Source organism: Perkinsus marinus (assembly GCF_000006405.1).
Source record: "Perkinsus marinus ATCC 50983 genomic scaffold scf_1104296932410, whole genome shotgun sequence".
NCBI lineage: Eukaryota > Perkinsozoa > Perkinsida > Perkinsidae > Perkinsus > Perkinsus marinus.
Window position 1 is genome coordinate 3426 of NW_003215453.1, and position 24023 is coordinate 27448.

Sequence of the window (24023 nt, forward strand, 5' to 3'; positions counted from 1 at the left end):
TTCTCATCTAACAGTAAATCTCAATACATTTCGTCCCATTTCCATGGTTGTCGGTAATATCGTCAGCTGTCTTGTAGAACATCCAAGCGTAGCCAGATTTGGCTGGATCAGTGATAGATGATCCTTCTCTATCCACAATGAGCACATTATATCCCAACCCTAAGTAGTCCAAGATTTTACGGTGAGATGCAATCGTCTGCTCTGGAGGCCCAGCTTTGTGCGGAAGCTCACTCAAAAGTGACAGATCAGCCGTAATCATCTTGGGGGCCCTGTCGATGGAGACCGGGGGATAATAATACAATCGAAGTTGATGATGCGATTGAACATTCGCAGAAAGTAATGATGGATGTGCAATAGCAGTATAATGATCCAGCGACTGCAAGAGTCGCAGTTGGGGAATGGCTAAACCCTCATTGTACCATACCATATTCGTTGAGTACCGAGGTACATGCCCGAAGAAGAGTTCACAGCTATCCGGAATCCTAGCTACCCTATTGATGAGCTTATTCCAGTATGATGATATCAGTGGAGTCAACTCTGGTACCCCTAATAATCGTTTAGTCATACCTGACGATGAGAAGATAGGACAACCCATAATCGTCTTGATCGCTCGTGAGTAGGAGCCTTCTAATTTAGATCACCTCGCTGCTGTTAAACCAAAGACCCACGCCGAACTCCCATATGTGAACAAATGTTGCACGTACTGGATCAACAGCAGGCGTAGAGTCATGGTAGGAGTGTTAGAGAGCCGTCTAATAGTCCCAACTTTAGAAGCACAACTTCCACGAATGTACTGAAGATGATCATTCCATGTCAGTTTGTTGTCGAACACTACCCCTAACAAGCGAATCGTCTGAACTGGCTCAATCGCCAATCCATTTATTGTAAGTTGGTGATTTTGTATAGTGAGTTTCTTACGGTCTTTGAAATACACAAGCCCATCTTTGTCCTCCGCTAGGCTCATCCCATTGTCCAACAACCAAGTCTCAATGAAGGTCAACGCGTGCTTCAGCTTACGATCAACTTCTTCTTGGGTTGTCCCTTCGCACCAAAGTAGAATGTCGTCCGCATAGGCACAAAAACCTGCAATCCTCAGTGAACGATCTCTGAGATTCTGTAAAAGGTTTAGAAGGGGATTGATGTATAATGCCCACAATAATGGGGATAATACCCCCCTTGGGGCAGACCTTCATGTTGTAATTTCCAAGGAGAATGTTCCCAATCAACGTCTACGAAGAATTTATGCCCCTTGAGAAATCCCCAGAGGAATCTGGCTAGTGTGATATTGATATCTGCTTCAAATATGCGCGTTTTCAGCACCTGTAACGTACAAGTGTCATATGCTTTACGTAAATCCAGGCTAAGCAGACCAACGATTTTTCGACCTCTAACTCCGGTGCTAATAGACTGATGGAGGTAGGTTACTTCGTCTTCCGAACTCCTACCCGACCGAAACCCGAACTGGCACGTATTGATCTGTTTAACCTCTCTCGCTGGAAATCTCTCAAAAGCGGTCTCTAGCCTATACAGTGTCATGTTCTCTACGATCCTAGCAAGGATGTAATTACTGCATGGTGTGGTTAGGTGTAGTGTGGGTTTTTCCCTAATAAGGACTATTCTCCCTCGCCGCCATTGATGGGGAGTATCTAGAGTTGTGAAGGCCTAATTCATCTATCATGAAAGGTTTAGACTGTTGTGCATCAAGCAAGTCGTGGTGACCGGCCGTGGCCTTGTCGCGACCTAGAGAGGCCAGCTTTCTGAGTTTGTGGGCTTTCATGGTATTAGCACGCCTATTCTATTGAGACTTGGAGGCCAGAGTCTACTCCTATAGACCGCCTCAGATAAATAGGTAGAGTAGGTCGTTGCTGCCTCACGCCCCAAATAACCCTCTAATTCCACTTTTATGAGTCGGTCTCTATGCTTTTCAGCTATGCTTTTCAGGACTCTCGAGGTCTTCTTGGAGGCCTTTGTCAGGCTTTCAGTAAAAGTTATCCATGACTTTTTCTGCGCTTCCCGGAGCTCTACATGATAATCATTCATCACTCTACGCAGGCTACGTTGTAGTTCATCAAAAGTTTCCCTGCCTGACGTCTGCGGACTATAGCTCTCCTAATTTTATTTTTCTGAAGGCGCAGAAGCCTCAAACGATCATTCCAGTAAGGTTTATATATTTGTCGCCTCCCCCGTGCGATACTACGCTTAGCGGCCATTTTGAGAGCTTTTTATTATGTAGGTAGGCCGTAGATAAAGACCAATCTACTTTCTGAAGGAGTGTATCTAACTCATGACCAAACTTTGGCCAGTCCGCCAGCTTATAATTCCACCTATTAGCCAAGGCTCCCTTACCACCCCGTCCCACGAAACTTTTTGCCAACTGCATAGTTATCTTTATCGTTAAGTGATCAAACACAGCCATTGTATTTTCCATGACATATTTGCTGCATTACGGTACCATTTCCTGTGATACAGCAATAAGGTCTATGCTCGACATAGCAGGGGCTTCTTGGAAGGTAGGTGCATCATGGATCGAGTTGAGAGGCTTCAGACCAAATTCACGCAGCCATTCATAGATGTATGATCTCCGTTCATCTGCCGTGGTAGGTAAGCTCCCAGGCTGGGAGTCCCAGCCCATGATGGATGGTGAGCGTTGACGTCTCCAACCAGGATACAACCCTCCAACGGTAGGTCCGGTAAGTGAGTAATAGCGGGTTGGTGGCTTTGTGGTCGAATATAGATGTTAATCAATTTTTTTGTGATAGGGAGACCCACGATTTCTGCCCCCCAACATAGAGTATTGATAGTTGGTGTCCTGTAATGACACTCGTAGGAAGGGTCTCAGCTTTAGTGGACGTCTAGCCAGTATCACTAAGCCGCATCGAGTTAGATCCCGCTGTGGAAGGTATTCGGCCTCGATGTGCTCCACTGAATAGTTCATAAAGTGTAGGGAATTCTGAGGACCATGAAATGTTTCCTGTGGACAAACTATATCTGGCTTAGCACGTCGTAGACACTAGAGTAATTCGAGCTTACTACCAACCAAACCATGTATGGTATAGGAGATCAGTTATAGGATTCAGCAACGACATGGCATACGACGCGGTGGTGCTACTGGTCACCATCAACTAGTGTGGGGTGTTTGGTAGTGAATCTAGCCACTTCATGGTCACCGCTCAGAAGGACGTACTAGAGTGGTAGGTTCGATCTCTACTTGGCACCGGCAGAACCCCGGCCACCCCCACGCGACGATGACCCGTAGAGACCTATGGGGGAGGGGGTGCGTCGAATACTACGTGTGGGGAGGTTCTCAAAGGTTGCGGTTCAAGTGGATGTAAATCACACACAGTAGTCGGACGGCAGCAGATGTGTCGCAGAGGGTTGAGCCTAGAGGTAGGCAAGGAAGTACCTGCAAACTGTTGAAGGCTCAAGGGAGAGCAAATACGACACGTTCGTCAATACTTCGAGGTTGAATGCCGTGACTCCAACTCGAAGGAAACGCAATTAGAAGAACCAGTTACGAAAGGGGCTAGTCGAAACGCTTGATAGTCTAGAGATCTACTGTAACCAAGGAAGTCACAGTAGGCAAATCTCACGAGAATATCACGAATCACAAGTAATGACTCTTCTTCTAATCTCTTCTTCGAATCAAAAGGGAGACAACCGTTTCAGCCGTTTCACTATGGGAATGCCCTAATTGCATGTAATCCGAGCGAAATCAGCAAACCACAGTTGGGCTGTTGAGTGTCGATCACAAAGAGGGGCATCAATAGTACTAGGCCTTCTCGGAGAAGGGGCGGAGCTCGGCGTCCGGGTTCGATTCCCATGCCTGGCGTTTTTCTGCAAAAATATGTTTTTTGCACGGAAATCTACATGGTCCGGGCGGAACCCTGATTTCGTATTTTCCTAGTATCCCTAGAGCGAGAGCTATCGAATGGTGTATAGCATGTGATCATAACCTCTCTAGATCGAGCTGGATAATTTGTACGCACGCACGCACGCACGCACAAAGTGTTAGTAAAGTGAGAGAATACGCTCCGCTCGCTTCGCTCGCTCCGCAACTAGTTCATCTCTCAGCTTCTTACTGGCCATTGGTGGGCCTATCCCGGACGGGACGTCCGACACAGGGGGGACTGTTAGGCAACGATCCAAGCCCCAAGGTGATCGTAGGGCAACCTGCGCTGTTCATGCAGTTTTCATGCAATCTGATTGACGCTTCAGATATTAACTGATAGCCCCAACTCAACAGTCGAAGAAACAGATATATCGAAAAACCCACGAACACTGGCGAAAGCTATCCTCATAAATCCCTGCCTCTTTCGTGCAAGCCCACAGAGATTTGTGGACCACAATAAAAAATTCTTGCTCACCACAAATTGTGGTGAGCAAGAATTTTTTATTGCTGGCAAGAGAGATTTTTGTGCTTAAAATGGGATATTTTTGTGGCGCGCGCGAAAAGTTATCCGAAATCTTGCCGTTGAGTTAATTAATCAAGGAGCTCGGCGCGCTCTTTCGGTCTGGGTAAATTCGGAATTGGGTAAATAATGGCAGAGCCGTATGATGATACTCAAGATCACCCTGTTTGGTGTGGTACGAATTGAAAATGGCAAAAGTACTCTCTCGATATCAGTGCTCCTCTGTTGAGGGTAGTTTTGTACTCGAGATTGCTGTACAAGTGGTGGTGTAACACCACTGGTGATACTCTTTGGTTGTGTTTTCGATGCCCTTATTAGATGTGATCTACAAAAGCGTACTTCTTTACTCTCAACAGTACGAGTGAGTTCTAGGGAACCAACCCGCGCCATCGATCCCCAACTTGGCCTATCACCACCTAGGACTGGCTTGCATGTGGTGTAAGACTCACTTCGCTTAGACCATGAGACTACTATGCTATCAATTATTATTTCATGGACATGCTGCTTATTATTATACACATGAATGGATACTTGAACTATTCCATTACCACTTAGAAGGAGTGTTATTATTATTATTTAAGTGTCATGTTGGATCCTATACATGATGATGATGATCCTATTGAGCCTATGCAGCAGCATATCGACAACAATGATCATCATCATAATCTCAATCGAGCACCGTAAGTGTCTTATTATTCACTACCGCTTTCGGTAGTGTTTGTTATCAGCAGCAGCAACCCTCATTAGGTATCGGGATAGTATATTAGAGGAAGAAGAACGACGACGACGACCATGTGGAGGTGAAGTAGTTAGAAGCAGCCCTTCACCAACAACTACTTTAAAGTAGTAGTAATCAGAGATATAACTTAACAACGTCGTGAATAAAAATATTATTATTATACAGGTTATTGGAGTTTGAACAACAAGAGAAAGAACATCATCATCATCATACATCAATGATAGACTCTATCAATGATACTGTATTATTGTCATGCGATGACAATGATATACTAAGATTAGCTACTGATATACAAAAATTGGAGAATCCAATAAAAGTCATCAATCGATCTCATCATCATGAAAGAGGAGGAGGAGGAGGAGGGAATGACCACATGATACTTAACAATTATGATAATAATGTAGGTTATGTAAATGATAATAAGGGACTAAAAGGTGGTATTATTATTATTATCTATTCATACCATCAGGATTGATAGTAGTATTTGATCTATCCTACTATTACTACTATCATCATCAACAACAACAGTAGCATCTGTTGTTTATTCTTCATCGTATAGGAACTTAACAAGGACATATCTAAGCGTGTAAGGAAGGATAATGTATCAATGATTTTTGCAACGTTTCCACAACAACAAGAACAAGAAGAAGAAGATAAAGCGAAGAACGGAGGAAATGCTGATACACTATCATATCATCAATCAACAACGTAAATACATATGCTCCACATTGTAATAATAAACAACACATTATTACAGCAGATATAAGGCAGCATTCCATCAGCATCATCCTCATTATGATAATGATGACAAGGAATACTTTCTTAAGAGAAACTCGTATACTGATTACAACGAGGATAGAGTGAGGTAGCAATAGTATTATCATCATCATCATCCTCAACAATATTAAAGTATAATATACATAATAATAATGATATTCAGATATAAACATACTATGCGATCATGAGTAATGATGATTATTATTATGGTAATGTTGTTGTTCATAATCAGTTATTGTGTTGTTATTGTGATTATCATTATTACCTGCGATATGTTATTTTATTAGTGCTTCTTCTTTTTATTATTATTATTATCAACTATAATGATACGAGGTACTACAAGGTCATCAAATATCAAGGATGATGGTCATCATCATTCATTCATGTCGACTTCTCTATCGATGCATCATACATCAACAACAACAACAACAAAAACTACTACTACTACTGATATCGCTAAACTACTGGTAATAACAATTATGATGGTTTTCTTTTTGTTGTTCTTGTTGATGATACTACTACTAGTAGTAGTATTATCATGATTATAATAGTATTGTAGTTGGATATGAATAACGTGGATAAGGATATTCGATATATGGCTGCTACTGATATCGTTAATAAAGTATTAAATACAACAACAACAACAATAAAGGATGATGATGGTAATAAGCTTTATTATTATATCATATATTTATTATATATTTTATTATTATCAGTATCGTAGAATATTAATATATTATGAAGTTACTATATTATTATTAGGTTGTATCATCATGGACAATGATCGTGGACACAAACTTGATGATGATGATAGATTCCATACATATACGAGATCAGTCTCAACAATAGATGATACTATGCAAAGGAGAATATGTGAATCATTGATTAAACAAATAGAAGATGATCCAAGCATAGATGTAGTCACTACTCTTCTTCTTCTTATCATCAGCATCATCATCACTAATACATACTACTACTACCACTATTATTATTATTATCAAGGTACAAAGTAATGCTATCAAATGTATAAGTAAAATAATAATAACATTCAAGGATATGTATATACTTGAGGTAATTATAATGATTTTGCTACTATAATAATAATAAATGTATAGTTATTATTATTATTATTGTTAATAAGGTTATATCTGCATTACTTGATATTATATTAACTCGAGAAGGAAGGGAATCATATAATGAAAGACGGAGAAGAATATGTAAGATATCGCTCTCTCATTCGAATACCATTACTAGTTGTTATTGTTATTATGGACTTTACGATTGATATTGTAATGTTGTATAATAGGTGATGTATGCACTGGATGTATAAAAGATATCATATATACATTACCTTCTACTAAGACGACAATATATCATATTATCAATCCTACTTCTCAGCAACAAACAAGGAATAATATCTTAAGAAGACTTATACAAGTTATTTCTTCTACTAAGAGTATTGATGCTATTACTACTACTACTGATGATGATAACTATCATATCATGGAATATTGTATCGACATCATTTTAGAAGTAAGCTCCTCCTGCTGCTGCTGCTGCTGCCACTCAGTTGCTATACTCACTGTGGTATTATTATTATTAACTTATTATAGATATTAAAGAAGATAGCAGATATAGAGATGAAGTTGATCGATTATAATAATATTGATAATAATAATAATATCATTACTACACCTATATCGTATATATGGGATATTAGTGATGACAATACTCAACCTCATACTACCTTAACCCAGGCTATCATTAATATATTATACAAAGAGGATAACAACAGTAACGGGATGAAGAAGATGCTACTACCTAATAAACATAGTATTAGGTAGTAGTCTTATTATTGATATTACGTAGTATACGGTATTACTATTCCCTTGTTGTTATCATTAGGATCAAATGCCAGAGTTGTATTGCTTATCTCTGCCATACATATATTGATAATTATGACAATAATAAGTATATGGATTACATAATGAATACTATTATGTCACAATTATTACTATCAAAATATAAGACTACTGCAATATTATTGGATAATATTGCTATATATGTGGATATCATAGCTGCTATTGAGTAATAATAATAATAATAATAATAATAATAATCATCATCATCATCATCATCATCATCATCATGCTCGTCTATTATTATTATAATCATTATTATCAGATCATTAACACAAAAAAGTGATAGTAATAGGATGATGATGATGACACCATATTTACAATATATATACCCAATACTAGTTAATATATTGGATTCCTTTATCGTAACAGCAGTTACTAACAATAATAATACAACATCATCATCAACAACAGTGGTAAGGGGTAATAACAATGAATCAATAGGTAATAATGATAACAGTATGATGGAGTGAGTGAGGCGATGATGGACTAACATGATTATTATTATTGTTAGATATTATTCAAGAAGGTTTGGATAGGAGTATTATGGTATCATCATCATCATCATCATCATCATCATTGAATAAGGAGTTTGGTACAGTCATACAAGCTGGTATATCAGCAGCAATATTAGATAGTAATGATGATGGTGATGATGGTGGTGCTTCTATAGCTATAGTATACCGTATTATTGAAAGTGTATTGAATATACTAGAGATACTTATTACAAGGTTGATGATGATCAGGATAAATAGTGATAATAATAATAGTATAACGATCATCTTCCTTACTACTACTACAAGATCATTGTCTTCTTATTTACCACACTTATCTCGATTACTTGTCGATCTTATATCGTATGATCCTAATAATAACTACTATAATCCTGATGATGAAACTATACAAGATGCTATGCTATCAAAAGATGATGAAGATGAAGATGACTATTATTATGCAAGTGATGATGAAGAAGAAGATGATGATGATAGTTGGAAGGTGGTAGTATGATGATGGTCATCATAGTAATAGTAGATATACATAGATACGTATAGCATCATTAAAGGTTGTTAGAGCGATGATGAAAGTGATAAGACTAATAGCCCCTATAGGTAGTAATAGTAGTAAGATATGCGATGATGATAGCAGTATAAGTATGTGATTATTATAGTAATAATAGTAGATACATTCATAGAGTGTGCTTCGAACATCTCGGAAGCCTTGGCCAAACGTTGTTGTAATAATGTTGAGAGGGAGGACTCAGTTCGGTAATATTAATGTGGTCATGATGAGGATGATGATGGTGTTGATTAATATTACCATTGTTGTTGTTATTAGACTAGAAGCCTTGGCAGCATATCAAGAACTAATCCTATCATCATCATTAGTGATAAGTGATCTAGCAGCACATGAAGAACACATAGCTGGTAGTACTACTACTATTACTACTACGGATATGATATTAATGTTATCAGGATCATATAACAATCATCATCATCATCATACTACTACTACTACTAGTAGTAGTAGTAGAATATCTGATGGAGAAATATCGACAATGATAATAAGATCACCACAAGTTATTAATATAGAATCATCATCATTATCATTATCTCAACTACTACCACCACCACCCAAGAGGACTAAGTATCATCAAGGACGACCTCTTCATCCTCCTCATCCTCCACATGATGATGAGGATGAGGAGCAGGAGCAGGAGGATGATGATACAAGTAGGAGGCTGTTGTAATGTTCATATATCATCATCATTAACATTATATAAAGGTGGTGTATGTGGAGATGAAGTAGTAGAATATAGGAATAAGAGTATACTCACAACCATAGAGGGATATATTACTAGGAGTATGTCAATGATTATTGATCATTTAACGAAGATCCTATTCATCAAGGACGACAACATATTATCTAATACTACTATGATGGTGACGGATTGTTGCAAAACCAAGACCAGCAGCAGCAGCAGCAGCAGGAGGAGGAGCAGGAGCGATGCTGTAGTGGTGAATCTTTTGTATGATACAATACATAACTTCTTATAGGCGCATAAGGAAGCTATCATACGACTAATCTATAATATCATTACTAATAGTATGAGGAAGAATGATAATGATGATTATTATTATAATGGAAATATGGAGTATTATAGGAACATGGGCAATAATAGGCTTGTTGGTACTACTGCCACTACCACTTTATCATCATCATCAAGTAAGGTCGGTAGAAAACATAATGAAAGTAATAACAATCATAATAATACTACGACAAGCATCATCATCATCATCATCAACAAGAAGAAGCTGAGACTAATATTATTAAGATGTTGATCAGTTACTGATATTTTATGGGAAGATATCTTAATGAGAGTATTCACTGATAATATATGTACAAGATCACATGTACAACAACAATTACCTATGATATTACTACGAACAGCGATATTAAATATTCATAGAAGTATATATCAAAATCAAAATCATCATCATAATCATTCTGGTATTTTAAGTAATGCAATAACAACAACGATGGCATTAGATGTACTTGTACAATTATTATTATTATTATTACAACAACAACGACAACGAGAAGGAGAAGGAGGAGAAGATGATATGAGGAGGAATAGGAGGAGGAATGACGATAAAATGATGATGAACTGGATAAAGGCAACTTCATAAACTGGATAAACCAAGCTTGTATAATCATTGTTGTAAATATTATTAGGATATCCTACCTATGAATGAAGTATTACCAATGTTGTCTAGTGCTATTGACTCTATTATTATGGTATCAACAACAACAACAACAACAAATGATTTATCATTACTCATAACATTATCACATATATTAAGGTGATGATGATTTATTATTACTATTACCAATACATATCTATCGTTATTAGGTTTATAAATGTATATTCTCACATAGTACTATCATCATCATCATCATCATCATCCTCTGAGGCAACATATTATCATGATCGATGGTTTCATCAATCACCGTCATTATTATCAAATATTATAACCATTATGAAGGGGAAATATAATATCTATCCTGAGGTTAGCAGCTATCATAAGCATCATCATCATCTTCATCACTACTACTATTATTATCACATTATTAAGAGTTCATAGTAGGTTCAAGAGGCGGCTGTTGAGGTCTTTATTACGACGATATTACAATATTTTGGTAGTAGTAAAACTAACGAGACCATCCTAACAACAACAACAACAACCACTGATGTTGATGATGATATGAATGCTAAGCGGCTACATCTTTTATCTGATGGTATACAATCTCTTCTTGATGATATACTTATTAATAAAACGAGGAGGATGATACGTAATAAGGTTATGGAACAACAACAACAGCTGTTGTTGTTGTTGATTATTATTATTATGACTATATAGGTACTAGTGCTATACGATCAATTACTACTCTATGTATACAACAATTACAGAGAAAGAGAAGAAGAAGAACATCAACACATGAAGAAGATGGTAATAACTACTGCTGTTAGTTGTTATTATTATAGCAACGACATCATGAGTATCATGTTTTTAATTAGTTATCTCGGATAAGCTATTCACTCCTGAGATACTTCATAGAATTGTTGGTAATACACCACATATAGTCATTATCATCATCATAATCTTTAGTATCTCTATGTGACAATGCTATTGGAGGAGGAGGAAAAGGAGTTGATAATACTAATAATAAACCACCACAGGAAGCAACATCAACAATAACATCAGTAGCTGCTGCTGCTGATGGTGGGGGTGTTGATGCAGCAGCAGCAGCTATAGCAGCTTTACAAGTTCTAACATCACCCTCATTGGAGTAATAACAACAAGAACGTAACTGATGATGTTATGCTATGATGATCTTTACTAGTTATGCTATGAGAATACCTCTCTCTACATGGTCTCATATAATAATACCAACACTAGCAGCATTACTTATATCACATGGAAATGATGATGATGATGATGATGCTATGATCCAGTCTGTTCCAGTTGCAGTAAAAGCAGGAGCTTTACAGGTATCACTACTACTACTGTTGTATCTTTATTATTATTATGAGTTAATGAGTATGATGATAGATATTGGTTAATGCACTCCTTCTTATATCTAACAATAATTATTCTAATACAACACTATTGTTGCCTGATACACCCAAAACTATTATCGATCTTATATATGATAAGGTAATAATAATGATAATCTATTATTAGTATTGTTATTATTATTACGATTAGGTATGCCCATACATTTATAATAAATTAATCATTGGGTCGGCAGCAGCATCATCAGCAAGAGCATTACATCTCAGTCAAGATGACGACGACGACGACTATCGGCAGTCTTTACTCACATTTATAGGTAATAATGATAATATTATTATTATGCTATCCATCACACTCTTTCTACTACTCTATCCTTTACTATCATTACACAATAATATTCCTCATCATTATAATGTTGATAATAGGTGTATTGTCGTATTATTCGGGTATATATAATAAGGACAAGTTGAAGGAATGGATAGAAGCTCTGTTGAAGAGTGACAGTATCATCATCGCTGAACACCACCACCATATAGTATCATCAAAAGCAACAACATCTACGGACAAGTCTACTGAGGTAGATGGTCATATCATCACATTAATCGTTATTTAGTCTTATAATACCAATTCAGATTGATATAAGAAGATTGAATAATATATCTATTGCTTTAGCAGCAACTATAATGATGAATATAATACCATGTCCATATGTATACTCAAATATTATGGATAGAGTATCAACTAGTATTAACAACCACAAGAAGCATCAACAGCAACTTTCTGAAGAGGAGGAGGAGAACGAGGAGGTGATCATCATAATCATCATAAACCACAATTATCATGCATATATTGTTGATGTAATATTCTCAGGTACAGATAGAATATCTCGACAAACTTATTTCAATCATCATTACAACAAAACGGGAGCATAATGAAATAATAGAAAAAGAGATGGTGATGTTTTTAATAGTAGTATTAGTAGTAGTAGTAGCGTTGTTGTTCATCAGGTTGTTACTATCATTCATTCTTTATATATCTTCCTTTTATCAGGCCTTATTAACATTGAAAAGATGTTATCATCTCTATGCCATATCATTATATCAGTATGATAATAATAAAGATAATCATCATATACAACTATCACCTCTACTACTACTACTATCATCATCAACAACAACAACAACATCACAAGTTGGGATAATATCATACATATCATCGAAGTATTATCGACATGCTATTACCGATGTAGACCTGCTACTACTATCATCATCATCATCATACTACTAACACATCATCATGTATATAGTGTTGTCTTTATTATAGGTATGTATATCCATAATAATGAAGAACAATAACACTGAGCCTACCAATACGATGATGGCAACTGTAGATGTTGTTGTTGTTGAGGTGTTGGAGAAAGTGGTGAATGCTGCTGTAGCGGTAAGTAGAGGTGCTTATTCACTCTTAATGTTGCTGTACTACTACTGGGGGTAGCGGCGTATATTATTAATAACTAGTGATATGTTATCCAATCGACATCGACACTGTAATGTATAGGTATATGCAGCATAACCTCCTCTTTATTATTATAATATTAACAGTTGTTGGGGATGGTAGGTACTCGGTCAATGTTGTCTAATTGACATCATTACTACTATGAGTATGATGACCTCTAAACAAAAAGAAGAAGAAGAGGAGGATAGTGGATATACACTGAAAAGAATATGTACTGTTATACAGAAGCTTATGGGTGATGATGATGATGATGATCAACATCAAGAAGAACATAACGTGGTAATAATGATAATAATCATGTCTTCATGGGTAGTTATAACTAATACATGTATCTCCTATTCAGGATGTCACTACTACTACTAACAAGAACAACATAACAAGAACAATATCCCATCTATTGAAATGTATAACATCATGTTTATTGGAGTATACACAATTGGAGTATTCTGGGACAATCTCTCCTCATCATAATCATAATCATCCTATTGCTCATCCTACACTTCTCAAGGATTTATGTGCTTTTTATCTTACTTTTATCATCAATATATCACAAGATAAGATAGATGATGCTAGTAGTAGTAAATATAGAGATGAGGTAATAGGAGCATAGCATGAATATGAGCAACAACAGCAGCGTTGTTAGATATCAAACACGATGGGGCTGCTACTATTGATATCACCTACAATGACTATGTCTCATCTTATACGACCTCTAGTTCATCATCATCATGATCATGATCATCAAAAGGATATTGGACAAGGAGGAGGAGACAGCAATGGTGGTGGTAGACGATGGTCGTATGTTATATCATCAATAAGATTCTATGTTATAACACTATTATCATCATCAATACATCATCATACATATGGCAAACATTATGATGGTATTGATAGGGAAGTGAAGGAAATGTTATTATCATCACTGGTAGTAGTACATAACAATAGTGTAGTGATAGTAGTATATATTATTAGGATATAACTGAAGTAGTAGGAGGAAGAGGATGGTATAATATACTTTATGATACTCTGAATATAATAACAACACTAATAAACCAATATCCCACCAATGCTGCTGCTCGGTACTCATGCTTTACTGAGGATGATATAACAAAGGTAGTAGGTTATTAAGTCATGTCGTCGTGGTTGTGGTTGTGGTCGTCTATGGTGATGATAGTTGTTGTTGTAATAATAGATATTATCTGTACTTATGAATACATGTGATATTCGGCAATCCCTTATTAGTGAAGTCGACTTGGGCCCTTTTAAACATAAACAAGATGATGGTTTACCACTACGTAGAGTAATAATAATGATGATGAGTATAATGATCTCCATGATGATGATGATGATCAGGCATCATACTCATGTTTAACATCTTTACTTACATCATCATCATCATCATCCATATTACACACATCACTTCATTATCTATGCTGCCCTAGAGATAACAACAACAACAACAATAAGACTACCATCACAACAACGACAACAAGAAGAACACTTTCTGATATATTAATAAAAGGATTCAGAGATGATGTAAGTAGTAGTAGTAGTATGATGATGATGACTGGTAGAATAGCATCATATTACTGATCATTAGGAGGATATACAAGGCATGTGTTGTGATCTATTGGGACGTCGTTTATGGTGCCCCACCTCAATAACAACAAGAACAACAAGAGATGATAGGACAATATTAGAGAATGAGATAATTACCAATATTGGATCTATTATACAGGTCATTTATGAAGCTATTGTTAATGTACTAATACTACTACTACATCATCAACATTATCATAATTACAGTTACTACGACGATTAGAGCGGGCCAAGCAACAACAAAAACAGAAGGAGGATAGTAGGGAAAGCAGCAGCAGCAGCAGCAGCAAGAAGGAGAAGCCATGCAACAAGCAACAACATATTGGTGTAGAGTATACCAGAGTTATCAATGATTTGAAGGCCTTTATGAGAACAGTCTATACATTGATTAATATTGTATCAATAAAGACAAGAAGGGAAGTCATTATACAAGGGGAACATTATCATAGTCATGATCATACAATGACGATGCAGTATGATGATGATGATCAGCAACAATTGCAGGAATTCCATCATACCGTACTATTAACAACAAGAACATGATGTTATTATTATCATTAATAGGTTGAACGTATTTATCAACATCCCATCTGCAGAAATATTATCATCTCCATTTCCAGGGCGGCAACAACCACCACCACCACCACCTCTACTTGACGCGACATCTAAGTACATCTCTTATACACTAGCGCTCGCCCAGTCAATCGATATGGTAGTCGACGACGTGTTGGTGTTCATCATCATGAAGTTTCTTTGTTTTCCTTGTTATTGTTGTATAATACTATAGTGTAGTTACTACTACTGTTTAGGTAGTATTATTGTCGTTTTATTAAAAAGAGCATGCCTAATAAGAATCCTCATATAGAGGCTCCATCGGATGATATGCCTTCTCATCATCATGGAAAGCTATCATCATCATCATCATCGCCTAATCATGATCATCATCATGCCACCAGCTTGAATAGCAAACATCCCTCTCAGTTATTACATGATACCAAGATGACTGCAGTACCAGCAGGAGGAGGAGGAGCAGTTGTTGGTAGTAGTAGTATTACGAGTAGCCTATCACCATCATTATCACCAAGGAGTACCTCTTCTGGTGCTGCTGCTATGAGGGTTCGTAATCGTAATACATTCTTACATTTTACTACTCATGATTATTATGATGATAATTATCTTTTGGATAAGAGGAGTGACTCTTGCTGTTCTATAGGTGGTAGTGGTGGTGGTGGAATGATAATTATTGATGATGATACACTTGAAGGAGGTAATAATGTCGGGGGGAGGAGGGTTAGTGGTAATGAAGTATAATGATGGATATAGTCATAACAAGAATAATAACACGTTAATTATCATGACTATCACCTTTCTCAGTGTGATGATCATTGACATCCATTATTGATATTATTATTCGTTATCATCATCATCATTATCATCATGATCAGATTTTGCACCTACTCCAGGAGCTGGACGATCGCCACCTGGTGAGTTGAGTGATATGATGATGATAAGCCCAAGAGTACGATCACAAAGTGAATGTTTGGATCTTAATAATCATATGAGATTACGATTGGGTAGTAATGCTGGTGATGATGAAGATGAGGATATTCAACCATATGGGTCATCGTATTATTATCAAATTACTACTGATTATGATGAGCAGCAGCATAAAGAGGAAGAGGGTAGTAAGGAGGGGAAGAGGGATGATAATATATTAGAGGATATGTATGATGAAGATAGATTTGGGGATTTGGTATTGGTAGTAGAAGAGGAAGATCCTATGGCACCACCACCACCACCACCATCACGACCACCTAATCATCATCATCATGTTCCGTCTTCTGGGCATGGGAATCGAAGGAATGTTGAAGGTCTGGATACAGCATATGCTTCTCCTCCTATTAGTAGTAGTATCAACTGGAAACCTAATATTGATCTTTCGGGTGATTATACTAATACTAGTGATGATATGCACCATCATGATGATATGCACCATCTAGATCATCATAGAGGAGATAATGAGGATGATGATGACCCGCAGGAATCTAAAGTAAAGTTGACATTGTCTTCTACTACTACTAGTACTATGAAGCATGAAACATCAAGTAAAACTAATAATAATATTAATACTACTAATGAAGATGATGATAGTAGTATAAGGATGACAGTAGGCGGCCCCTCAAGATTATCAAGAGGTTATGATGATATGAGGAGTAGAGATCATGCCCAAACGTATCATTTACCTGATTCTATGAAGACAACAGTTATGTTACGTAATATACCTAATAAGTATACTCAAAGGATGTTATTAAAAGTGGTATTAGAAGATGAAGGCTTTGCGGATAAGGTAGACTTTTTCTATTTACCTATTGATTTCCGTAATAGATGTAATGTTGGATATGCATTTATCAATTTGTGTACACATGAGTATGCTTTACAGTTTATGGATGTTTTCCATCATTATAAGCTCACTGCCTTTAATTCTTTAAAGGTTTGTGAAACTGGTTTTGCCAGAATACAGGGCCTACAGGCCAATATCAATCATTATCGTAATTCCCCTGTCAATGAGGTTACAATACCCGAATATCGCCCATTATTATTTCATAATGGTAAGGAGGTAGCATTCCCTCAACCATCAGTAGTAGATGAAACTACTACAATAGGAACTGCTGTAGCCACAGCATCTCCTCCTCCTCCTACTACTACTACTACTACTACGTTATGGTCTATACCTCAATATCCCTCTAACCCATATCGTAAAGATTCTCATCAAGCACGCAGGACAACACCTGATAGTAGTACTGCTGTGCTGAGAGATTATCATCGATCTTATAATCGTCAACAAAACAATCATCAACAGTATTATTATCATAATCATCCAGGGTCCTCATCATTCTCATCATCACGTTGATTATATTGTTCTTTTGTATAGCGTTGTACGTCTACGTCCTGTAATATTCGTCTGTATTATTTAGTATTAACTCTGATGAACAGCAGCAGCAGCAGGGTGATGATAATGAGTCATAGACTTTTTTTTCGCTGCTCATTAGTACCAATGCTGTTCAGTTAGTATTTACTATATTGTAGTCACTGAGGTGCTGTAGTGTTGATAGTCAGTACGCGACATATATCACTGCCATATCAATAATGTAAAGATGTGCCCAATTGGCATTGATAAAGGATAGGGTTGGAACCAGGAATACTATTGCCCACTACTTGGCAATACAAGTAGATAATCATGAGAGGTCGTCGTTGATCATCGTAAATGTGTCATGTGTACTCCTTCAATATCTAAACATCGTAAATATACAGATCTACATCTCAATCATCATCATAGCACGCATTATCCTCCACACAAGAATACGCTCTATGTCTTATTGGATAACAGAAACCCTTAAGAGGTAACATTTAATGGTGTGTCTTCCTGCTAAAGCGGCCTCATTATCACGTCTTTAACTCTGATGGAATATCTCTGTTATTAGAGAATCCAATATGATACTCGTCGGGTGGGCAAATCGAAAGGCTGATTTTCACGTAAGTGCTGCTGCCTGCGTGTTTCTCGTCGATGATCCGCACAAGCGGATATTCTCATCAATGAGGCCATCATGCACGGATGGCTTGCTGTAGAACCCCCAGGATTGACCGTCTATAGGTAGGCAGTTAGCCGTACGTGCTTCTTACTCTTTATGTTCATCGTCCATGGAGATTAAGCCTATCCACACAGCATCTCAGACTTGTGCGATATCCACATCCTGCACGCATGGACATGATGTATCGATGACCATCACGGCTGACCTTCATAGGGTGAATATGATATACTAGATGGATTATCTAGAGGACGCTGATACTATATCGCTCTGGGGACAGTATATACTCGGCTCTTGATAGAATGCGTGAATGGGGCGGAATAGATTATGCTGATATAAACACCCGATGATCATCTTGATAGAGGGTCTTCGCGATGGGTGTATTGATCTCTGTCTTAGGCATAGACGATATACTTCATACAATTATGATGAACGTCGTCTTCAACATCTTCATCATCCTATTGTCTATCATCACAATGCAACACCTATACGGGTGTAGTAGTAAAAATGGAGGAAAAACTACTACGACTACCTCCGGGCCGGCGACGACGACTACTTCCCCATCTACTCCATTCCCAACATCCCCTCCTGGTTAGTATTATATTCTTATCATCAGTATCACTCTTACTATAGGTAAACCTCATCCTACTGGGCTATATGCATTCAATGGTGAAATACAAAAAGGGGTGAATGCCAGCTTTGAAGCCGACTTCCCACAACAGCCTGACATCATCAATTACTTGTAATAATACTAATGTGGGCATGGAGTACATGAGTGTGTATGTTAGGAACGTTACCGTTGTTGCTGTTAAAGTGTTCGCGAAGAATGTCCATTATCATTTCATAGGCAATACTAATAATATGGAAATGAAGGTGAGTGATATACCATCACAATATCAGGCGATAATGAAAAGTAAGAACACCATATAATAAAGTTAATGCTCACCACCTTTTTTCATTTCAGCGGTCGGCTTTGCATACTTTCATGCGAACGAGTCTATCCGTATAACGATTGGTGCGCTGTCGGGATCACCATCTATTTATCTCACAAGAAAATAGATCATTGCTGACTCGACAATCCAAACTTGATGTATGCTTATCACATCATGTGATATGTGTTCTTTGGAAAAGTAGCTTTGTCAAATGATCAGCAGTTTTTCTCCTTATCTTCCATATTTGATCAATACGAAACCACTTTAGATATGAGCATCAATGTCTAGTGTTAATAACCAGTGATGGTCATGGATACTCCATCCTCTAGCCTTGCATAACATCATCCCTCATGCGTGACATCTATACGTCGTGCACGCATGAACATGTCCCTAATCATCGTATCACATCCATATTACGACTCTCTCCAGAATCGATGATAGACTACTATTTGACGGTTGATGATGAAGTAGAGAATACAAAGATTATACACTCCATCGAGATAATATACAGAATAGTATATGAGTGAGCAGTAGAGACAATGGTTAGGTACACGGCGACACTGGGTAGTGACACTTAAAACACAGGGACAACATGGGCATCATCATATAAAGCAACATCACCATCTATACGAGTCTTCTTCTTCTTCAGTGAATGTATGTAATCGAAGACCCTTACTGTAATGACCTTATTTTTCTTATTATGCAGCGTAATACCCTCCCTAAGAGTATTAGATGCTCTCTATTGTTGTCCTCCTCAATCAACTCACACATGGCGCCGCCTAAACGTGTATTCCGTACGTGTGTACAAAGCTGATTGTCAGCCGAATTGTATCAGATAGTGATGAGTAAATAGACTCTTTGTCTTAGGCATAGACGATATACTTCATACAAGTATGATGAACGTCGTCTTCAACGTCTTCATCATCCTATTGTCTATCATACAATGCAACACATATACGGGTGTAGTAGTAACAATTGGGGGAGAAAGTACTACGACTACCTCCGGGCCGGCGACGACTACTTCCCCATCTACTCCATTCCCAACATCCTCTCGTGGTTAGTATTATATTCTTATCATCAGTATCACTCTTATTATAGGTACACCTCATCCTACTGGGCTATATACATTCAATGGTGAATTGGGTCCATCAGCCCAAGCTAATATGCTTATTGACTTCTCACAGGAGCCTGATATAATCAACCGTGTGTAATATTATCATAATGGCATGTATCATGATGATGATGATCTCTCAGGAATGTGACAGTGGCTAGTGTCCAAGTACCCATACAGGAAGTACATTACTTCATCAATGCTGATAATAATCAAGTCAAGCTCAGGACAGAGGATATCCCACCACAGTATCGGGCTATTATGTCAAGTAATAGCAGCGACTATTACTACTATTAAATGATCGATGATGCCTCTGTTGTAGGTGTTACATTTGAATATTTCCACAGTAACGAATCTATTCGTGTAACAATTCCGGCATTAGGAGGTCCACCAATATATCTCACCAGACCATCATCCACAACCACTTCAACAGCGGCGGCGGCGGCAAGGCGTCTGTCAACTTAAGGAGTATTCTTCCTTTTCTTGGTATATCTTATTGACATCTATCACATGGCTTGGTAGACCTTATTGACCTTATTCCAAACTCAAAGTTATCCATATTCATTAACATTATTATCTTGTGTTAACCAATAATGATCATCATCCTCTTCAACAATTATCAATAACAACAAGTAGCAGCAGCACCAGCAGAAGAATTAGTGTAGTTATATTAAGTAGTATTTAATGATTGATGATAATGGAAGATAATAATACTGGAGTAGTAGTATGATCATCATCAATATAAGCAATACACAGTAATTATTACTAACTACTGAATACGAACTTAGTGCCCAATTTGAAAGCATCACCAGCATTAGTATTCTTAGTTATCTTCTTAGGATCAATACTCATACCAAGATTAGCTGTAACACCACCACCACACATGTAGGTAACCAAAGTACGAGCCTTGAAATCATCAGATATAGTTCCTTTAAGAGAAGTCTTGTCATCGAGACGATACCTAATAATAATCATTATAATAGCTACTACTCGAGGGACATTATTACTTAGCAGCAATGGCTAATTGAGGCTTGTCAGCATAAAGAGTATATTTACTCTGTAATGCGGCTTCTAGATCGCCTTGTTTTGAATAGATAGATGCGGTAAAGTTAGTATTACCACTAGTAATATCATATTGAGTTTTAGCACCCAAGAAGTAGTTACTATGAGTGTAACCAACAGCCAGGGATAACCTAAAATAGATAATAATAGATGTAAAGTATATTGTTATAATATTGATACTTGGAATGATCGAAGTCCACTGGACAATATCCTCTAAGACTAGCACCATTAATCAAAGGTGATGTGAACTCGCCACCAATAGCAAATCCTTTATACAACTCGCAACCAATATTCTCTGTTAGAGATGTCTTTGGACCATAAACATTCATATCAAGATTCTGAGGCAACAAAAATGATAACAACAATCATACTTAATGGTGTTATCATTACGTAATTAACATTATTGAGATTGAGCTTGCATATATCACCCTTGTAATTGACAGAAATGTTAGCAGTATCTTCACCAGACTTGCAATGTCCATACTTACTAGACATGGTTAGACCCTAACAACAACACCAACATTATCAGTATTATACAAGAGGAGGAAGTGCTTCTGCTGCTTTTGCTTACATCAACTGGGAGAGCCTTATATTTACCCTCAATCGTTGATTTACCATCAGTAGTGTTATCTGATTAAGATATAATAATTAATAATATCACATACCACCTACTATAGATGATGTCCATATTAGCATTGGTGTATTTAATCTCAGTACTGGCAACAGTGCTGTTGTTGTTGTTGTTACCAGTGGTAGTGTAATAACATGGACAATTAGCAAAAGTGGTCTTATTCTTGAAGGTGAGCTTATCCTTCTTAGAACTATTCTCTAACTCGCATGCCTACATATGAGGAGGAAGAGCAGCGGATAAATCAACAACAACAGCAGCAGCCTCACCTTTCCATCACAATAACCTGAATTGAACAGGTCGTCGGCCTTCTTAGTAACGTCTCTAAAGCTTGGCATATATGTAATTCTTAAAAGGGATACACTGAAGAAGACGAGAAGAGGATAAGATTCTAGCTGATATGCATGAATAATAATTGACCTAAATGCACGAAAAGTGGAGACGGATCTTCTCATTGGTGGCGGTGGTAGTGGCATGTGAAAATGACATTACTACGCGTAATAGTTATTGTTATATACGGTTATTATAGTGATTGTGTGATATTAAGAGGGGCTACTGGGATGAATGATGATGATGTAATAACAACAATAATAGGGTAGATAGTACATCCTCATGTTGTTAGGGGGTATTGATGGTGAATAGTTATGATGATGATGATGATGATACGATGATTGTTGGGGATCAGACTATTACTACCACACCTCCGTTAACATCGTCACAATCTGAGGACCAGACTATTACTACCACACCTCCGTTAACATCGTCACAATCTGAGGACCAGACTATTACTACCACACCTCCGTTAACATCGTCACAATCTGAGGACCAGACTATTACTACCACACCTCCGTTAACATCGTCACAATCTGAGGACCAGACTATTACTACCACACCTCCGTTAACATCGTCACAATCTGAGGACCAGACTATTACTACCACACCTCCGTTAACATCGTCACAATCTGAGGACCAGACTATTACTACCACACCTCCGTTAACATCGTCACAATCTGAGGACCAGACTATTACTACCACACCTCCGTTAACATCGTCACAATCTGAGGACCAGACTATTACTACCACACCTCCGTTAACATCGTCACAATCTGAGGACCAGACTATTACTACCACACCTTCGTCAACATCATCACAATCTGAGGACCAGACTATTACTACCACACCTTCGTCAACATCATCACAATCTGAGGATCAGACTATTACTACCACACCTTCGTCAACATCATCACAATCTGAGGATCAGACTATTACTACCAGTACCATACACCCATCCCCTGATGTAATACCAACATTGGTTATCATTATCAACGCTGTTCCTGTTGTTGTTATTTTCAGAACTCCGACCCCACTGATGATGACTACGAACTACGATGTTTAGCTAAGGCTAATGGTGGTAAGGATGGAGAGGCACACATGGTCTTCAAGGGTAACCAGGGTTGGTTAACATCACTTGTATGTAGACAACATGCCAACAACAACAACAGCAATAACTCATATACTGATATATTACAGTAATAATACTTATCATCATCATCCTTATTCGATCATTCACTGATTCTTCTTACTTTAGGTCATCAACTTTGTTATCATCACACTTGAAAGATCATAGATTTACGCTACTACTACTTGGTGATGATGATGATGACTATAG

At 37.5% G+C, this 24023-nt stretch overlaps 6 protein-coding genes across 6 annotated transcripts in view; 4 read left to right on the plus strand and 2 right to left on the minus strand.

Moving 5' to 3' along the window:
- Nucleotides 1-1777, minus strand: part of Pmar_PMAR022234 (hypothetical protein) — a gene marked incomplete at both ends in the record, with an annotated part of 1979 nt that extends 202 nt beyond the window's left edge. Inside the window, 4 exons of the mRNA XM_002785456.1 lie at nucleotides 491-567; nucleotides 919-1083; nucleotides 1446-1549; nucleotides 1692-1777. Of these exons, the coding sequence (XP_002785502.1) occupies nucleotides 491-567; nucleotides 919-1083; nucleotides 1446-1549; nucleotides 1692-1777 (432 nt within the window). The remainder of the gene's footprint in view (nucleotides 1-490; nucleotides 568-918; nucleotides 1084-1445; nucleotides 1550-1691) is intronic.
- An 8001-nt stretch (nucleotides 1778-9778) lies between these two features.
- On the plus strand, nucleotides 9779-10469 carry Pmar_PMAR022235 (hypothetical protein; the record flags this gene model as incomplete). Its single annotated transcript, XM_002785457.1, has 3 exons — nucleotides 9779-9853; nucleotides 9899-10072; nucleotides 10392-10469. 3 exons carry the CDS (start codon nucleotides 9779-9781, stop codon nucleotides 10467-10469), a joined length of 327 nt encoding a protein of 108 aa, XP_002785503.1.
- A 2176-nt stretch (nucleotides 10470-12645) lies between these two features.
- Pmar_PMAR022236 (hypothetical protein) lies at nucleotides 12646-15691 on the plus strand (the record flags this gene model as incomplete). The annotated part of the gene is made up of 10 exons (XM_002785458.1): nucleotides 12646-12726; nucleotides 12791-12874; nucleotides 13244-13360; nucleotides 13538-13714; nucleotides 13779-14030; nucleotides 14079-14360; nucleotides 14408-14548; nucleotides 15036-15197; nucleotides 15242-15553; nucleotides 15599-15691. 10 exons carry the CDS (start codon nucleotides 12646-12648, stop codon nucleotides 15689-15691), a joined length of 1701 nt encoding a protein of 566 aa, XP_002785504.1.
- Nucleotides 15692-17291: 1600 nt separating this feature from the next.
- On the plus strand, nucleotides 17292-17675 carry Pmar_PMAR022237 (conserved hypothetical protein; the record flags this gene model as incomplete). The annotated part of the gene is made up of 1 exon (XM_002785459.1): nucleotides 17292-17675. A coding segment is annotated over one exon (384 nt), but the record flags the coding sequence as incomplete, so codon positions are not given.
- Nucleotides 17676-19009: 1334 nt separating this feature from the next.
- Nucleotides 19010-19827, plus strand: Pmar_PMAR022238 (hypothetical protein; the record flags this gene model as incomplete). Its single annotated transcript, XM_002785460.1, has 4 exons — nucleotides 19010-19212; nucleotides 19255-19363; nucleotides 19410-19534; nucleotides 19586-19827. Coding segments are annotated over 4 exons (531 nt in total), but the record flags the coding sequence as incomplete, so codon positions are not given.
- A 1602-nt stretch (nucleotides 19828-21429) lies between these two features.
- Pmar_PMAR022239 (Voltage-dependent anion-selective channel, putative) overlaps nucleotides 21430-24023 on the minus strand; it is a gene marked incomplete at both ends in the record, with an annotated part of 2973 nt that continues 379 nt past the window's right edge. The window contains 7 exons of the mRNA XM_002785461.1: nucleotides 21430-21625; nucleotides 21672-21857; nucleotides 21907-22064; nucleotides 22117-22230; nucleotides 22298-22356; nucleotides 22399-22567; nucleotides 22624-22749. Of these exons, the coding sequence (XP_002785507.1) occupies nucleotides 21430-21625; nucleotides 21672-21857; nucleotides 21907-22064; nucleotides 22117-22230; nucleotides 22298-22356; nucleotides 22399-22567; nucleotides 22624-22749 (1008 nt within the window). The remainder of the gene's footprint in view (nucleotides 21626-21671; nucleotides 21858-21906; nucleotides 22065-22116; nucleotides 22231-22297; nucleotides 22357-22398; nucleotides 22568-22623; nucleotides 22750-24023) is intronic.